Source organism: Eucyclogobius newberryi, unplaced genomic scaffold (assembly GCF_026437365.1).
Source record: "Eucyclogobius newberryi isolate DKJ021-1_F unplaced genomic scaffold, fEucNew1.0.hap1 SCAF_22, whole genome shotgun sequence".
Classification (NCBI taxonomy): domain Eukaryota; kingdom Metazoa; phylum Chordata; class Actinopteri; order Gobiiformes; family Gobiidae; genus Eucyclogobius; species Eucyclogobius newberryi.
The window spans coordinates 12,668,745-12,685,839 of NW_027315857.1; the positions used below are offsets into that span (position 1 = coordinate 12,668,745).

At 39.7% G+C, this 17,095-nt stretch overlaps 1 protein-coding gene across 1 annotated transcript; it reads right to left on the reverse strand.

The window, feature by feature from the left end:
* Positions 1–1,182: 1,182 nt before the first annotated feature.
* On the reverse strand, positions 1,183–15,750 carry cckar (cholecystokinin A receptor). Its single transcript, XM_072459285.1, has 5 exons — positions 15,490–15,750; positions 13,419–13,670; positions 5,429–5,690; positions 3,488–3,615; positions 1,183–1,827 (listed from the first exon to the last, which is right to left on the reverse strand). Exons 1-5 carry the CDS (start codon positions 15,614–15,616, stop codon positions 1,274–1,276), a joined length of 1,323 nt encoding a protein of 440 aa, XP_072315386.1. The 5' UTR covers positions 15,617–15,750; the 3' UTR covers positions 1,183–1,273.
* Between the last annotated feature and the right edge of the window lie 1,345 nt (positions 15,751–17,095).

Consider the following 17,095-nt stretch of genomic DNA (forward strand, 5'->3'; position numbering starts at 1 on the left):
CGCTGCGGAACGTTTGACATTGGGTCTTTCCATATGCTCAAGAGCGAACGACCAGGTTTAGGTTCAAACTCGGTGCAGTTATTATCATCATCGAGAGACGTTTTTGAAGAAATGTATGCTTTTTTTTTCAATTTGTTTGTGTTATTTACTTTATGGTTTGATTTGATTGGTTTTATTGTGTTGGATGGAACCTGTAGATACAGAAGAACTCTGTTCTTCTGTATCTACCTCTGTATCTACCTGCGTTGCACCAATGAAATTTCCCCATGTGGGACAATAAAGGAATATCTTATCTTATCTTATCTTATCTTGTAAGATCACATTGAGCACTTATTATACTGTTTGTTGTTTTTAATGTTGGGTTTTTGGGTCCATGCAGTACTTTGGAAACTGCTTCTGTTCATAAATGTGCTGTATAGATAAAGTGCATTTGGATTAAGTTTAGGTCAAAATAGGGCTAAAGATTTATAGAGTTTCATGAGACATACATTTAGAACAATTTGTTTAACAGGGTAAGGATTTAAAATATGGTTCCTTGGTGAACTATTTATAAGGCATTAATACGCACTCTTTATTTTGTATAAGCATTTCTCACTGTGTTATTGAAAATAGTTTAATATCAGCTTAGTAATGGTCTTACAAACATTTTGTATTTATACACATGGATGCCTTCTGTTAATGGCCTTTTATAATTTATAAGACACAAGTTCTTCTCATACACACTTGTGTTGTAACCAATGGACAAGTTGTAAGTTAATTTAACCAGTTGTGCTCAAAAACCCTATTTATTTTTATGTTTTAGGATTGTAGAAATGTCTCTGATTTGATCCTGATAAGGCAGTATAAGTATAAATCCCCTGGACCAAATAATGGGACTGAATTGAGAAAGGTAGGCTATGTGCTAAGTGCTAAATACACTGACCAGCTACAATAAATCACATAAATAATATAAAATGTTTAACAAAATACAAATTTGACTTCATAGTTTTTTTTCTCAAGTCACTCAAAAAACTGGTCTCACTGGTTTGGCAATCGCTGACACTGTCAAACTTTGACTTTTCGAACCACAGAACATTCCCGTTCAGCTGCTTTACACGAAAAACACCCTGCTTTTGTCATCCCTTTAAGTCAACACCACGTTTTGTCGACACTTTTACACAAACGTCCATTTCCCCCCGATGAGGACAGCCTGTGGTGAGATGCCCATCCTTCACACGGCCCGTACAATCTTAACACATGCCATCCCCACTTCCTTAAAACGTCATTCAATGCTTTAAGTCATCTCATTCCAGGTGGACGTTCGCACCCCGGTGTATGTACACTTCGTGCTGGCCCCACTTGGCGGCGTGTGACCGTTTTTTTCAGGTCTCGCCCTTTTTGTCCCCTCGACTTTGCCCGTCCCGCCGGCCCTGGCCAGAGAACCGGCCCCTTGCTTCTTGGCGCAGCAGCTGAACGTGGAGAGCATGCCCTGGCGAAACCTCTTGTTCATAAAGCAGTAGATGATGGGGTTGACGCAGGCCGAGGTGTAGGACAGGAGGTGGATGAAGGAGATGGGCGCCCCCGTCAGCTGGTGGGCCGAGCGCCGGTCGAAGGCCTGCCAGGCGTTGACCACGAAGACGGGAGTCCAGCAGACGAAGAACAGGAAGACGATGACCAGCAGCATGCGGATGACGCGTTTCTTGGCCATCAGGTTGGCCGTCGGGCTGGAGCTGCACACTCGGCCCACCACCGTCTTGTTGCCGGAGAAGGGTCCGGAGCTCTTCTTTTTGTTGGACGGTTGGAGGTAGCAACCGTCGCTGTCGCCTGGTTTGAGGCTGCCGGAGCTGGCTGAGGGAGATATATCGGTCATTCTTTTGTCATTTTCACGTGTGATGTTTTACAAAGGAGCTTGTCTTGGTTTGGTTCACGCTCTCCTGTGTCTGTCGCTCCTGTGTGTGCGTGTCAATAGATAATGAGTCGACAACGTGAGCTTTTGGAATGAGCCGCACAGTTCTGCAGCTGTCAGTTTGATGTGAGGAGTATGAGCAGCTCAGGTAGGCTAACCAGTTTATGTCATTATGCCATTTGTTGGCCTCTTTCTTCAGTAAAAACTCAAAAGTGTCCAAACGTTTTTCATCAAAGGCCGCATATTCAAATTTAGATCAAGCCTGAATTTGATTTGAAACTTAGATATCATGTGTCATGCCAAAAAGTACTTTATTGAGGATGTATCGGCCGAGGATTTTAAACTTGCAGTAAAAAAAGTATGGGCCATTTAGGTCTGAGGGCCGCATTTAGACCCCAGGCCATAGTTTGGACTTAATCTATTGTGGATTTCAGAATGAGGAAAAATTAGGACCGTTACCTTAGAAATTAACACATGAATACCAAATATTCTATACTTTTGTTGTAGGGTGGTCCTTCCTAATGAATAGACCTATTGATGGGTTCAGATTCTAAATGTGATGATGTCATACTCTCAGAAGAGGGGGAGGAGCCAGTTCCTTATTGATTACATTGTATTTTGCCATGACATTTTCAAAAGGAAAATTCACATTAATGACATGATAATTTCTATCAGTGACTATCAGCCCCAATAATTCACTGTATTAAAACAGATATCTGTTTTTTAACTATATTTATTTCAACGGCCCATATCTATAATATAAGTATTATCGTCCCATAAATGTTTGTGATGTCATCTGACACTTAGCGATTATACACAGAAGAAGCTGTGACTCATGTCTGATATTTACCTCAGGCATCTTTTACCAATCTTCAGGCGCTGGTCTTAGTCTCAACTTGATCTAACTCAAAAAAGCTTGTTGTCGTCTCATTGCTTACAGTAAATCAAGAATGTATTTACAACGCTTCACTTTTTGGCAGCATCATGCTGTGGGGAGGTTTTTAAGAGGCAGGAACTGAAAGACAGTTCAAGGATCAACAGAAAGATGAATTCAGAGACATCCAGAGACTCTGGACCTCAGACTGGGGAGAAGGTTCATCTTCCAACAAGACAACCACCCTAAGCACACATAATAACAAAGGAGTGGCAACAGGACAACTCTGTGAATGTCCTTGAGGGGCCCAGAGCTCTGGAGAGAACTGAAAAGGGCTGTGATCCGACACTCACCAACCAAACTATTGGGGTAGGAAGGTGTGTGCAAAGAAGAATGGGAGAAACTGCCCATAAATAGCTGTAACAAGCTTGTAGCATTATGCTCAAAAAGAATATAATGCTACCCCATTGTCATTATGGGGTTTTGTTGAATTTTGGTCAAATACTGAATTTAATCTATTTTGGAAGGCTTTAAAATAACAAGATGAGTAAAAAGTGAAGTGATGTGAATACATTCCAGATGAGATGTAGAGACACTATTAACATCTGGCCGTATGTTTCTCTAACTAGATGCATCATACATTTTGCCATAGGAAACATATGTAGGTCAGGCACTCAGATATGCACTTAGGGATCTGTGGCTGTTTTGAGTGTGTTTCATTTTCATACCCCGACTCGCCTTCCGGCTCGACAGCTCGAACTTGATTCCCCTGTAGAGCTCCGCGGAGATAAGGCCGTACGCAGTCATCATCACTATGCCCGGGATGAGGAAGAGGAGGAGCAGCAGGGACACATACCTACAGGCGAGCACAGTCAGACATTGTGATAAAATGTGAATATATGATTATATTTCCAGTGATGTATTTTATCTGCATAATAGTGATATTTTATCTGCATCATTAGTCTAAGAGAAGAACGGGTGTGTGACAGCATTTGTTTGTGAAGGGGTCGTAAAGATGGGCCAAAGGATGTTTACCCTAGGGGGGGTGATAACCCAGAGGAGTCTGGGTAATGTTTACCCAAGGCTTGATCTCTACGGAAAAATACCAAGTGCCTTGATGTGAGGCTGACCAATGAGAAATGTGACCCGCCTATTCCAGAATATCTAATAAAACCAACCAGCATGGGAAAAAACGGGGTGAGACGCGGGGGTGAGACGCAGGAGGGTCAGCCAGGCTCCTTACAACGGCCTGGCTGACACAGTCCCCGCGTTTTCTCCCATGCATGCCACACAAATGTCTGATGTTTCTGTGTCGTTTCATATTCTAGGTTGAATTGTGTTCTCAATGTGTTACGGAATAGCATCGGTGTATGTCTAATTCCATGACAGACATGACACAATCCCATGCAAGAAATGTATGAATCTGTTGATGATTTGGCTTCAAATTAATTCAAATGTTATATTATGCTTATTTCAGATACTTATTATTGAAATTGATAGATCATTATTTTATATTTTGTTCATTGTAAATGACAATTTTAATCTTAAACGGCTAAATAATAGCAAGAGTTCAATTGACTTCCTGTTCAAAACTGCAGACCATGTGACTCTAGATTTTTATTTACATTTTTAATCATCAATGTATCACTTACAGCTAAGCACAGGAATGTGGGTGGGGATAGGGGGTAAGTGAAAACTGAAATTTTCTGAGCACTCGATTGTCAAGACAATTGCAGGACAATTACAGGATTACTCAAAGTGGGAATCAATAAAAATACAACTAATGATGAGGAAACAAGACTAAAAGCTCATTAAAGTTGATTTTGCATAATATGTCTCCTTTCACACAGGCACTATTGCTTTTTGCCTTTGCGTTCTACATTAGTGAACACTCACAGTCGATTCTTGTTCTAACCGCTGAAAGTCCTGATGAAGCCAACAAGACAAGATCACAATTTGACTCCATTTGCCTCCAGACAGCTGCTAGAAAATCTGTCTATTTAAGAATAATGAACAGGACGGGGGAAAGGAGGCAGCCTTGTAGGACTCCAACATGCACTGGAAACAGGTCAGATCTAAGACTGGTCATTTACTGCTCAACAGAACCCAACGCACCTGAACAGCTTGTATAGAGTTTAACCAGTTCTTACATTTAAGTGCATAATATGACAGTGTTTATTTTTGTCTTTGTTTGGTGGGACGCTACTTTTATTAAATGTTTATCATAATTTTACATCAGCGAAGTGACAGCTTGCGAAGAAAAGTTGAAAAATGTCAGTTTGAAGTTACAGGAAGTAGCGCTGAGTTCTACAAGGGAATACCTCTATCTATGTCATCAATGAGCGACGGTCCATCCATACAACATACAGGAACAATTCATGCACAAGGAATGCTTTTTGCATTCTGACAGTTTAAAGATTCATTTATCAAAAATAATGATGTTGTCATGTATTTTTATTCGTCTAATCATAAATATTGAGTAATTTAGACAAGCTTTGGCTAATATTTACAGTCTGGTTGCTACATGTCCAACCACAAAGTCAAATTATAAACTTTAAACCAAAGTTATACGGTAAACTAGCTAAGATTTTTAGTCACTCTTAATCCCGTTGACTACATTTGATGAAACTTTACAGAGCTACATCCCAAAAACCCAATTCAAAGCTCACCACGACTGCTGGATGATGTCGTTGGGCCACACCAGGCGACACATGTGCCCCGTGCTGTTGTTGAGGCGCGTGAAGGGCTTGAGCGCGCTGGAGATGGGGTACGGCAGCATCAGCACGAACGAGGCGGCCCAGGTCGCCGTGATGACCTTGGCGGCGTGGGATTTGGTCTGCCAGCTCCGCGAGGTGAGAGGGTTGCAAATGGCACTGTAGCGCTCCAGGGAAATGGCCACCAGGTTGAACGTGGAGACGCTAACGGACACGCCTGTGAAACGAGGTGAGATACGAGTGCGTTTGCAACTCTGTCAGGGGCTTTTGTAGCGGCTTTTGTCCTAGATGCACCTGGTGGAATATATTATTACCAGTGCAGGCAGAGGGAAGAACAAGTGTACGATTTATGTATGTAAGTTTAGCCTTAACGTGCAGAACTAAACAGCATTATGAAGAATAGCAAAGCGCACAAACTGCGGTCATGTTGCAGTTTGTGGAAAAAAATAGAGCAAAAAATGATAATAAAAGCAAATTACTGATAATACTGTAGAGCTGAGTTCAATAAGTAACAGTAATAGATAAAATGAAGAGATAATTTACACACAACAGACACATTTATGGACAGTTTAACCATTCATTTAACAAATTAAAGGTGTTATCAGGTGTTATTATTTGTCAGATCATGGATTGTGGCATCACATATCAGTGGAATAGAATTTTCAGTTGGCGTAATGTTAAACCAATGGAGAATTGAAGATGCTAAATACTAAACTCATTGTTCATTCATAAGTATTCTGACTCTATAGAGCAGGGGTGGGCAATTATTTTCCTCCGAGGGCCATGTTCGAATTCAGGCAAGTAGCGGAGGGCCGGCCCGCAATAGTTGGTGTGAATTTTTTTATTTATTTTATTTATTATCAAATAAAATATAACTTTTCTGTCAAATAAAGGCTATTCAATCTATTATTTAATTCATTTCACACCATATTTATTAAGGATACAAGTGCAGATGGATGTCTAAGGGCAAAAAAATAAAAAAAAACACATTATTATAATTTTTTCTATATTACTTGGCATGTATGGTGGGCCGGATTATAAAGACAAACGGGCCAGATGTGAACCGCGGGCCGTAGTTTTCCCACCCCTGCTATAGAGTGATACATGTCATTTACCAGTAGTAGCTTTTTTGTCTCCTTTTACGATGCTTTGGCCAGTGTGTCTCAAGGACGTTTAGCACACCAGTAAAAAACATGGCGGATTTCCATGGAGACTGACATTTTTTGGATGTTCCATTCTGACCTCTATTGTGCAAGTTCTATGGATTTTGGCTTGTGTATAGTATGGTTGCCACGTAACCGCTGTGGAATTACCTCGACCACAGCTGTTGTCCAACCTGGAAGTAACACTATAAACCTCACCAAAATAGTCAAACTGAAGAAGAAATGGACAGAATGTTTTGTGAAATCTTAATGTGCTTTAATGGCTAATTTAATCATACTCTTTTTATTGTATTATTTCCTCTCTGATCAAAATCAAGCTGACAACTTACATAACAATACAACTGTGCTTTTTTATATTTGTTTGCTTTGTATAGAACTTTTACTTGTTTTTGTCTTCTTTTTTATTGCATGGAAAGCACATAGTTGATGGTGTTGGAAAGCATTAAACGAATACAGTTTGTGTGTTAGTTAGTTAGTTAGTTAGTTAGTTAGTTTGTTTGTTTGTTTGTTTGTTTGATTTATTCATATCAAATTACATGTTTTTTGTAATATTTCCTTTTAGTTTTGTAAATATGTCGTTTTAGTGCATTATATATAGGTTATTATAGATTTGCTGTCAAAACAAGCACAAACACATCTCATTTAAATGTATGAAACAGAAGAGAATCAGTCTGCATGGTTGAATCTTGCACATTTACATACTGGACCTACACAAGTTTATTAATGACTTCTGTCCCATATGAAATGAACCGTAAACATAGGCTAAATTAAATGAGGTTTGTGTTTTAGTTTCATTTTACGTGTGATATTTATTCATGAATTAGCCTCTGAACATCATGCATTCATCATTATTGACCCTCGTCCTCGTGTGTGTGACACGTAAAGCCTTGAACAGCAGCGTGGGCCGATTGTTCACGTCTGAATGGGATTTGAACGCCGTGTTATTGGCCCCACAGCCCTGGGCCTTGAACCACGTCTCTGCTGTTCTGATGCTCTTGATGCTGCGCGCACACAACCCTGCACCTTAAAACTCATCTGCCTCCACCGCGCACTGTAACAACAACATCATCTGTAAATGTTTTTTCAATTATAAAAGAGTTCCACCCGTGAGGAGCGCCACGTAAACACGCAAAATGAATGAGCCAATAACCGCCAAGACGATTCCCTTATCTCATCCAGCTGCAGAGACAAATTGAACTTGTAACTAGATTTAAAAGAAATATTTAGGACGAAACACCATTTGTGTTATTGTTTTGCATAGCTCCAAACACATTTTCAGTAGTTATAAAGTGTGATGTAATGCAGAAAATGCACTAATCTGATTAACATAGATGAGTCGCTGTCCCAAAGCAGAAGCTCTGCAAGTCATAAGTCTTAATCACTGTCACCATAAAGGAAAAGAATATGTAATATTCCAAGTTGCAAATCTGATTAGTTGGAAATGATAAGCAACGGCTGAAATTTGGTTATTAAACTTCTGTTTGTGTCATGAATAACCCTGGTGGCCGACAGAAAAACTGCAAGATATTGTGAAATAGTTTTAGATGTAAATAAACATTGTGCTGGCCCTGAGTCTTCATCTGCAGCGAGTAAATGTGAACCAAACGGCACCTCGGGCTCTGTTTGTACTCTACACATTATGTGTCGAAGTCAGCCTGAGAACCTCCTCATCATGGAGCTCTCACATGACACATCCAACACTGAGGTGCTTTATGTCAGGGGCCCCCAAATCTATTAGGCCAGGACCCCCAACATAACCCTGCACTGCCCCGGGACCCCCACTACAACATGAAACTGATGCTTGTAATCATTTTTAAACCACAAAACATTTTAAATCATGCTAAATTGTTGTGTGTTTTTTACTTAATTTCAGCTAAATTATGTACATTTGTTTCATTAAAAAGTAGAACAAAACTTATGTTATAATTTCGTTCCCACATAATCTCACGACCCCATATTCATTCTTTGTAACCCCCACAATACTGTCCAAATGATTAACGTTTTGTTATTTTGTCTGCAAAGCACCACAAAAAATGCCTTGACTTATTATTCTTCCTAAACAAAATGTCCTGTTATTTACACACTTCACCAGTGTTTCTCAAACTGTGGGACTGCTTCCAGTGGTACTTAGGCCCTTTGCAGTTCTTGTAGGCCAATACCTTTAATTTAGAGACACATGGTTTTGTTTTGTTTTGTAGCAACCGATAACGTAATAACATGTAATAATGTCCAATAATGTCAAAAAATAACGTCCAATAATGTTCGATAATGTTCCAATAATAATGTCCAAGAATGTCCAAGAATAATGTCCAATAATGTCCAAAAATGTCCAATAATAATGTCCAAGAATGTCAAAAAATAACGTCTGATAATGTCCAATAATAATGCCCAATAATAATGCCCAATAGTGTCCAATAATGTCCAATAATAATGTTCAAATATAGCCGCAAGCGGCAATGATCGGCCCTCGCCACACCGCCGCCACGCCGCAAGAGGAGGGGGCGCTAACGCGCCCCAATTGTCCTTTTATTACGCCTACTGCTGAATCTGTGACGCTGTCACATCTTCTCCCCTTTGTTTTACCATCAAAAAGCAATTTTATTTTGAATTCTTGGCAAAATGTGCGGGTTAGGGTTAGGGTGCCGCACAGACACCGTGACTCTTTGAAATTAAAATGTGGATAACTTTTGATGGTCCTGAAGATGAGTCTCACCAAATTTCACGTTGATAGGGCTGACGCCCTGAAGAGGAGTTGGTGAAAGTCGGTAAAGTGTAAACATGTTCTGGCGATTTCCCCATTGGAATAACATGGGAGGTTTTGGTCATCGCTACAGCAAAGCCATAACAATTATGACATGGGTCTCATTGACTTTTTTGATGGGGATGCTAAAATTGAGTTTTGTGTCAAATTTCAGATAATTTCGCAAAACTAAACATTTAACCTCCATATAAAATCTGTAGGGGGCGCTGTGGCGCCAAATTAACTTATTTCACTTTGTGTAGGTTTAGGGCAAAGAGTTTAACAACTGATTCTAATTTGACGCAATTCGGACTTTATCTGCGCAAACGGCAGGAATGTTAAATTTGGGAGATTTCTGAAATTCTTGCTACAGTTTGCGGCTTCGCCGCACCGAGACCGTGAGAGGTATCAATGTAATTTGAATAACTTTTGATGTCCCACTCCTCAGTACCATTTTCACCAAATTTCAGCTTTTTAGAGCCAACGCCCTGGGAGGAGTTCGTAAAAGTATGACGTTTGGAAAAACTCCCGAGTCCTGCTTAGCCATTTTTGAACCAATATGGCCGACATTTGGTTGGGTGGACGGCGTTGCCGTAATAATATTTTTTACTTCTCTTGTCACCATCTACCTCTGCGCCAAATTTCATGATTCTACGATCAGATTTTTTTGGGGCATTTCCTATCTCAATGCATTTTTGGTACATTTGGGGGCGCTGACGCGCCAATTTTTGTTATTTTAGAAAAGGGAAATAGCCAGAATGTAGAGAGGCACGATTTTTAGAGGTGTGCACATTTTTGTGACTTCGTCAATGTTCACTGGGTGAAAAATAGGGGGGTTGGTCCCGAGAAGAAAGAAAGAAGAAAGAAGAAAGAATAATATTCCGACGCGAAAACAATGTTTCCCATTTTTCAAATATCATAAACTATACATTTTCTGAAAGCGCTCGCGCTTTCCTACCTCATGGTGTGGGTCCCTGGTCACTGACGGGTACTTTCGTTAATTTTGAGTGGGCTCCGCCCACTTTGTGTTTTTGGCCCTCTATACAGTAATAATGTTACATTTTTGCATTACATGCTTATATGCACGGAACATGCAAGAGATGGGGAACGTATTCGTGAGCTACTTAGCGCAAATGAGTGCTTTATATATATATATATATATATATATCCCAATGTAAAGTGCTCGTTTAGTGCGAACTTTTGCAACGGTAATGTTCCATTTTCCTACTACTAATTAGTATGCACGGGGCTTGCGTGAGTGAAGGAGTGCGTTAGTGAGTGTTTGGAAGTGGGCGAGCGCTTCGCGCTCGATTTCGTGCGCACTACGTGCGCACTTTCGCAGCCGTGCTTCGCACGGCCTTACGAGATTAATAGGCCTCTCGCCAGCTTGTGGCGCTCGGGCCTAATAATAATGTCAATAATGTCAAAGAATATGGTCCAATAATGTCCAGTAATAACGTCCAATAGTGTCCAATAATAATGTCCAATAGTGTCCAATAATGTCCAATTATAATGTCCAATAATGTCCAAGAATAATGTCCAATAGTGTCCAATAATGTCCAATAATAATGTCCAATAACGTACAATAATAATGTCCAATAATGTCCAATAATAATGTCCAATCATGTCCAATAATAATGTCCAAGAATAACATCCAATAACATAATACATTTGGCCTATTTGAAAAGCCCATAACGTTCCCTGTTTCTAAAAGCTACTTAAATTTGGGTTTAGTCCCATTTAGACCAGTTTTTCATCTTATTACAGCCCTTTAATATCTTGTCTTAATTTTCTTTTAGATCTGTTGAGACTCGCAAAGCCAAATATTCCCTCAGGTGCTCATGGTTTGAAAAGTTTGGAGCCGCTTTACTTTCAGTTCACCCAGTAACTTCTCAGTCTCTGCACCGCTGCATCAGCTGATAAATCATTTGAGGCTTTATTGTGACAATTATAAGTTTTAGAATTAAGGAGACACGGTGACAATGATTTATTTACGCACTGCCAGACACAAACTTTAGACTGTCATTGTTATTCCTGTCATACATTGAAAAAGTGCAGTGCTAATCTTCCTGAAGCTTTAATTTATGATTTGCGCTCCTTAATTTACCATTTAAATGACCGCGTGCTGTGCCACTCTCACACTCACTGCAAGTCATTTAAATTAGCTTCCACTCTAGCTTACTTACAATATTCCCTCAAACAATTTGTCAGCGTGACCTGCTGCTGCGAGCGTCGGGATGGCGATCGCAGGTAAGTCCACTACCGAGCGACTGCAACAAATCATTAAGTCAACATTGTCCACGTTAGCGCTCTTGTTCTGGACGATTTCCTTTAGGTCAAATCTATTAGACCAAGCTGACATTTCGCTGAACAGGAAAGGATGAAACGGAAATGAGTGCTTTGAACGGCATGGCCCGTGATGACTCCAATTACCTGGCCTCAAACAGAGAGTAGAAACGAATTATTGGTCCAATAAATGCAGTAATAGTCTCATCTATTTGAGTTGAGACGAAGCGGTCCAGAAATTGCCAAAAGATTCGAGGAAACCATCGGATCGACCCTTATATGATTACGCTGACCCTCCGCCTTGAATACTCTGTTAAGTGCTGATGAAAAGAACTCCAACGGAAACCAATTTCCCCAATTTAACTCTCTAATCTGTCAAGAGAGTCGTACAAAATAATATTAGACATATTTTTCATACCATAAAGCTTTTGAAAAGGAAAATAGAGGTACTTCCGGGCGTTTTAAACCTTATCTATCTGAAGGCCAAAAAGAAGAATGCAAATAAAGTGCAGTTTCACTCAGTTTTCAGCTATACGGGCTATATCTGGTTCATTAATCGACAAACTCCACATGGATACGACATTGATGAAAGGAAATAGAGTGCTGGATGTGACAGTTTAGGCAGTTTAAAGATGGGTTTAAACATTAAATCTGACTGGTGCGTACTGGCTCCTGAGGTCCAACACTTACGGGCGATTACATCTGTTCCGATGGGCGACTGGCACTGCTACCAAAGTGTTTCGGATGCTCCTCAAATGTTTTCCACCCGAGACTTTGGAGCCGAGCTGTTCCACTGCTCTCTGGACTGTAGTCAGAGGTTATACAAAGCCCGCTATCCTTCTCCGAACTCTCTGACAGATAAGATACATGCAAAAGCTTGTTGTCTAAATAAAACTTAGACCTTGTGGAAGCTCTCGGAAGTGTTATGTCTAAAGGTGCAGATATGTCAGTGGGAAAGTGTGAATGAGAGTCAAATGCAACTTTTCTAATGACGAAACAACACTTGTGAATCACAGGAAGTTAACTCTAAATCCTAAAAACAACAACAACAAGAACAACATATTTATCCATTGCTAATAGTAGAAAATCCGGGCCTTTTGTGCTAATCTGATGCCAGTGTTAATTGGCATATGGTGATTTATTGGGCAGATTTATCATACGAATTCAACTGTGTGACTGGGTTTTAATCCAGTCAATCTCAATCAATGTGTTTATTATGAGGAAGCAAATTTTGATGAGAAAGTGTTCTCTCTATTTTTGCATTCTTTTACTTCCTGCTTGGTTAGTTTTGGTCGTAAAATAACATTCTGTTCAGCACAATTTTTTTTTACAGTTTTGCCTCAAGGTAACTGCAGCAGAGAGTCAAATAGAATAGAGCTCATATAATGAAACGTAAAAAGACGCAATTAAAAGAAACAATAAACCTATGATGGAACATAAACAGGTGGATGAAGTAATCAATTGTACTTACTTTCTTAAGTAAAAGTACAGATACAGCAGCGGAAAAATACTAACTTAATCAACTTCACACACTTTTTATAATTCAAATGTAGTGATCCTGTTAAAGAACAGTGCTGATTTTCCATCAACAGAAGCAACAAAATCGATCACTTTATTGTCCTAGTCATTTTTATTCATATATTTGTGTTAGTTGAAGTAAAAGTAGAAAGTATCCGATTCAAAAATAGACTTTAGAAGCACTGTACTTTCCCTCGCACTTTGTTACTTTCCACCACATGAGAAGAGAAGTACTGACCCATGAAGTACATGACGAGTTTGCAGATGCCGGTGCCGAAGATGAAGTCCCTCATGAGGTTGGGGATGAGGGTGAAGGGGATGCACACCAGGGACACCATCAGGTCGCTCACAGCCAGCGACAGCAGGAACAGGTTGGTGACGGTCCTCATGCGCCTGTTCCTCACCAAAACGGCGATGATCATGCTGTTGCCCACCACGCTCAGGAGGAAGATCAGGCTGTAGAGGGCGATCCGCACGCTCTGGTTGATGTCTGACGGAGTGAGAGGCAACGCGTTAATGGCTTTATGTATATTGCACAACAGCAGTATTTTCTGTTCAGTTTGAAGCCTGTTTTCATAAGCAAATACCACAATGTGTTGCTTTGTTTTTACTAAAGTATGTGTGTTCTGAAAACCATCACGTGGAAGAGTATCTGCAGTTAAAAATAAGTGTTCTGAATGTGTATTTTTAAGTTACTTCCCAAGATTGACTAAAGTTGAGTCATGGACAACATAAACATTTCGTCATTTCAAACGTTTCAACATATTTTTGGTGACAATTTCAAACAAAAATGTATTTCTTTTGAATGGGAAAGCTTAAACCAATGAATATCTCTCAGCAGTTTTAGTTGTGGCTACGTTGTACTTTGCGTTAGTACGAGTGATGAATGGTTGTTAAGACCACACTTTTTTGGTCTTTCTGTTGGTCAAGTGTTAATGTTTCTGGAAGAATCACTGAATATACTAATGTAACTAAAACTAAAGTACTCAGTGAAGATAAAGGTGTCAAACTCTCCAATAGAAAAGTAACACAGTGCATCAATATAGAACGAGCCAAAAAATGCAACACAAATCCCTTAATTTTGTCTTGCTTGGACTAGATGAATAATTGCTCAATCCACAGGAAGAAATACAGAGCATCACAACAATAACACATTGTTGTTTGAATAACCTTTGCCTTTAAGTTATCTGCTTTTTATCTGCCACATCATGTTCACCTGTTCCCACTGAATGCTCTTTTATCTCTCATGATAGATCAGTATATGGTATACCTCCTGTCGGGTCTGATCAAATCAAATCAAATCAATTTATTTTTGTAAGGCCCAAAATCACAACAACAGTTGCCTCTGAGGGCCACAGGGAGAAATGAATCAACAATGTCTGTGGTGGCGATGAAGTCAGACAATGTCTGTGGTGGCGAGGGACGATGTCCCAGGGTCCTCTGTCCTTAGACTCTCCTTCTCGGCCTGGAAAAACTACAAAAAAAACCTCTTTGGGAAAAAAGCGTAGAAACCTGGAGGAGTTCCAGTGAAGGAGAGATCCGACTCTCACAGACGGACAGACGGACACAAGGAGACTGGTGATGAGCTTATTACACATACATTTACATGCCATGCCATATGCTCTGCTGTCAACCACACTTTAATAGTGGAGTCAGTGTCACTTATGTTCAGACACGTTCTGTTATTGTAAGTCAACTAATAAGCTCATAAATCACTTAAATGGTTTAATCATAAATGTTTCAGATTTACAGTTTATGAAAACCTTTCTTCACTGGTTTAAGGAATTAAATATACTGGGGCCAACATTTAATGTCAGGAGAATATTGCACTTTAAAATGTGAACAATAGAGCTAAAAAAAAAAAAAAAAGAGAGAAAAAACCCACAGAATAATAGATTAATTAATCTTTCTGACATTGTGCAAATAGCCTATGCCACACTTGCATTTGTCTCCTTGCAGACGTTATAATGCTGAAGTAAACATGTGTCATCCTATAGGCTATACACGTTTATCCTTCACTATAAAACAGCACGATGAAAATAGTTTACGTGTTTCTGTGCCACTCAAACGGCCTTGACGTTGCTCCTGTTCTAAGTTGTGTAACAGCGTGTTGTATCACTGAGGAGACATGAGTGCCACAGACACAGCTCACACAGCAGTCTGTGCGTAATGCGCGCTGGCGCAGACATGCCCAAAGCACAAATCTCTTTGGATCAAATTAGCCTCAACTGAATGAATCTCGGAATTACGAGGGTGAATAAAGGCCTCAGCAGATCTGCTCCTGCATTAACGAAACAAAACTACTTTACCTTGAGGTTCGGGTGGAGGGTCTTCCTGACTCTCACAATCTGAAATATTCTTTATTCCCAAATTACACAAAATCGTATTCAGATCAGTAGAATTGACGAGCATGTCTTGGATTGTAATTGTCTCCATTTCGCGTCCTCTTCTTGCAGCAACATGCAAAAGCAGGTAAGATGAGTAAAAAAGAATCCGTCACATGCTACCAAGAAAATCAACACAAAGTGATTTTTTCGAAAAGGAACTTTGGTGGATATCGCAGTGTGTTGCGTGCGCTCCTGGTGCGCTCCTGATGCGCTCCTGGTGCGCTCCTGGTGCGCTCCTGGTGCGCTCCTCGTGGCTCTGGTGTAGTGTCTGACAGGCGCGTGTGGTTGTGCGCGCAGCCCGCCTTCAGGCGCAGCACTAGTCAGCATCTGCCTGTCTATGTACTAAAGCTCATCACACACACGAGATGTGGCTGTTTGACTTCAGCCACGAGAACTAAGATCACGCCTTTTTTTAAAATAATAGTCCATTATTTCCCCAAATCAAAAGCCCTGCTATTTAAACAATGCCATTTGATTTGGTGGCAGAGATGCTGGAATAGAACCCTCTCCTTTTATCATCATTCACGTGAAAGGATCCTGTGACTCCCTGGTCACTCATAACCAACTCCAGATCTTATAGCTCGAAGTATAGTTACTAGTGAAAGCTGTTGTTTATGTCGGCATGGGAGATTGGTTTATTTCCATCAATAAATAAACTATAGCCTACCATAATAAACAGTACAATACTGGAGGTTATGAAACTATTTCCAAGTCTGTGATGGAATTAAGCCTTCACAGACTTACCTTCCCAAATATGCACACATGAAATACTCGGTCTATATTCAGTCTATGATGTATGAGTCATAAATCATAAAGTCACCTAAAAAGAAAAATAATAACAATAATAATTTTTGATTAAGGCATGGCATTGATATTTTGGTTTTAGCCAATTTGACAAATATTTACAGAAATGTTGATCCACAATAGTTTTTGTGGCATACATATAGTTCATAATTATCCATAAGTTACTTTTTGTATCTTCTTAATAGAAAAGTAAACACACTGGAAATTGCTGCTTATTTGTTGTCATAAAGACTTAAAATAATTAGTTCCTCATTAGATCAGATGTCAGTTAACCTTTGAAAATGTTATGGTCGTCTTCATTTTGCCTCCAGGCAGCTTCATTCTGCAAATTTGAACATTCTGATGACATGGCCTTGTAAAAGGTCTATACGACATGATTTGGAAAATAGAAAAATGTAACGAAGTTGAAAGCAATGAGGTACTAAAGTAAAGTATAGTACTTAAGCATCACTGTTAGCTATAATATGCACTTTACTTAGGTAGTTTTTTTTTACTGTGGATACTTTTACTTCACTTCACTTGAGAAAGCATGTATATTCTACTCCACACATTTTTAACTGGACTGCAAAGTAGAATGTACTTTTCATTTGGTTTGAGGGGTTATTTTTCACATTCATAATAACATTCTGTCTAAAAGGTTTGAGTTCAAGCCCTACAACAACATACGCTCACAAAATTATCTAGAAAATGTTATTCTCATTCATTTTTAAACAGGTGCTTCAAA

Excerpts from the sequence above, each read along its gene's own strand:
- cckar (XM_072459285.1), bottom strand. The coding sequence starts at position 15,616 with ATGGAGACAATTACAATCCAAGACATGCTCGTCAATTCTACTGATCTG. Across the intron at positions 13,671-15,489 it reads CCCTCCACCCGAACCTCAAG|ACATCAACCAGAGCGTGCGG; the intron begins GTAAAGTAGTTT and ends TCACTCCGTCAG. Across the intron at positions 3,616-5,428 it reads GACATCATCCAGCAGTCGTG|GTATGTGTCCCTGCTGCTCC; the intron begins GTGAGCTTTGAA and ends GCTCGCCTGTAG.